This window comes from Cantharellus anzutake (genome assembly GCF_015039405.1).
Source record: "Cantharellus anzutake strain C23 chromosome Unknown EI90scaffold_50, whole genome shotgun sequence".
Taxonomy (NCBI): Eukaryota; Fungi; Basidiomycota; class Agaricomycetes; order Cantharellales; family Hydnaceae; genus Cantharellus; species Cantharellus anzutake.
Window position 1 is genome coordinate 441149 of NW_024067000.1, and position 1218 is coordinate 442366.

The following is a 1218-nucleotide window of genomic DNA, read 5'->3' on the forward strand; positions in this document are numbered from 1 at the left end:
ATTCCAGTGGCTACCTTGGGGGGGAAAGGGGAATACATACCCCAAGAGTCCTACCCAATCACGGCTGAGACTACCGACTCTACCAGTGCAGATGCCAAAGGGGAATTTGGCAATGCAACCATAGAAGTTATTCCACCAGCAGAAACCAAGCAGACTGACAAGCCCGCTGAAGGGGAGAGAGCCTGCATAACGATTGAAGCAGCCCTGGAACCGAATCCCAAAAGGGAAGGCATTGATGCAGACACCAACTTTGTCTTAGATTGCGCAATGGCACACTACGTGTCAGGATCGCCATACCCCTGCCATGAGCGTCTATGGGAGACTTCTCCACAAAGTTATCATGATGACAAGTATGAAGTGCATGAAGGAAGTGGCAGGAATTCCACCACCAGAAGAGGCCGAGGTGCAGCCAGAGGAGGCCCTCGTAAACCTTTCCCTCCATCTCATCAAGGAGCTAGTAAGCGTAGAAGATCTCGCTCTCCTTCCCCTAAACATTCTAGGATTGAGGATGACACTGTCCAAGCATTACAAGACAAAGTTAAGCAATTGGAGTCTGTAGTGCATGCCCAGACCAAGTCCCAAGAGGCTGAGTCTAGTTCTAAGCAACATCATGCTGGGTTCAGAGAGGAAGCGCCCCTTCAGAAGCCCGCAGTCACCAAAAAGCCGTTTATTGAAGGCTCCCAGCCCTCCCATAAACATAACAGTGGAGCCCCCCCTAAACCGTCCACATACACAGGGAACATACCCGCCTTGATTTCCACACTTGCTGAAGACAAGAAGGCACCCGAGTATAAACCCAAGAAGCACCCTTCCATCCATCAAGGACTACGTCCTCAGCATCTTCCTATCATTGAGACTGACCCAGAATTATGAGCCCTTCTAAGCCAAGCTACCATGCAGGTAGACGAGCTTTTGGATGTTAGCTTGTCAGGGCCCGGCCTCTGTCCGGGGGCGGCCATACCTCAGAACTGGACACTTGCGGTGTCCCAGGCAGCCAAGTGCTGGATCCTACCCCAAGCTCCTCAAACTCACTAAGTGGGGATTGAGTTGTCATGTATTATGGAAGGTAACTACAACTTGCCTAAGCAGGGATTGAGTTGAGAAGAAGGGTAAGTTTCCCTATTCCCTGCTTGGCTACTATAAAAGGGAAATGTACTATACAGTTTGTAACGTGACTAAGGGTAGGAGCCAAGCATGTTCCCGCGATGTGCAAAAGGT

General features: G+C 50.4%; 1 protein-coding gene across 1 annotated transcript; it reads left to right on the forward strand.

Annotated features, from left to right (window-relative positions):
* Positions 1–304: 304 nt before the first annotated feature.
* On the forward strand, positions 305–873 carry EI90DRAFT_3018981 (uncharacterized protein; the record flags this gene model as incomplete). The annotated part of the gene is made up of 2 exons (XM_039057286.1): positions 305–457; positions 508–873. 2 exons carry the CDS (start codon positions 305–307, stop codon positions 871–873), a joined length of 519 nt encoding a protein of 172 aa, XP_038912423.1.
* Positions 874–1218: the final 345 nt, after the last annotated feature.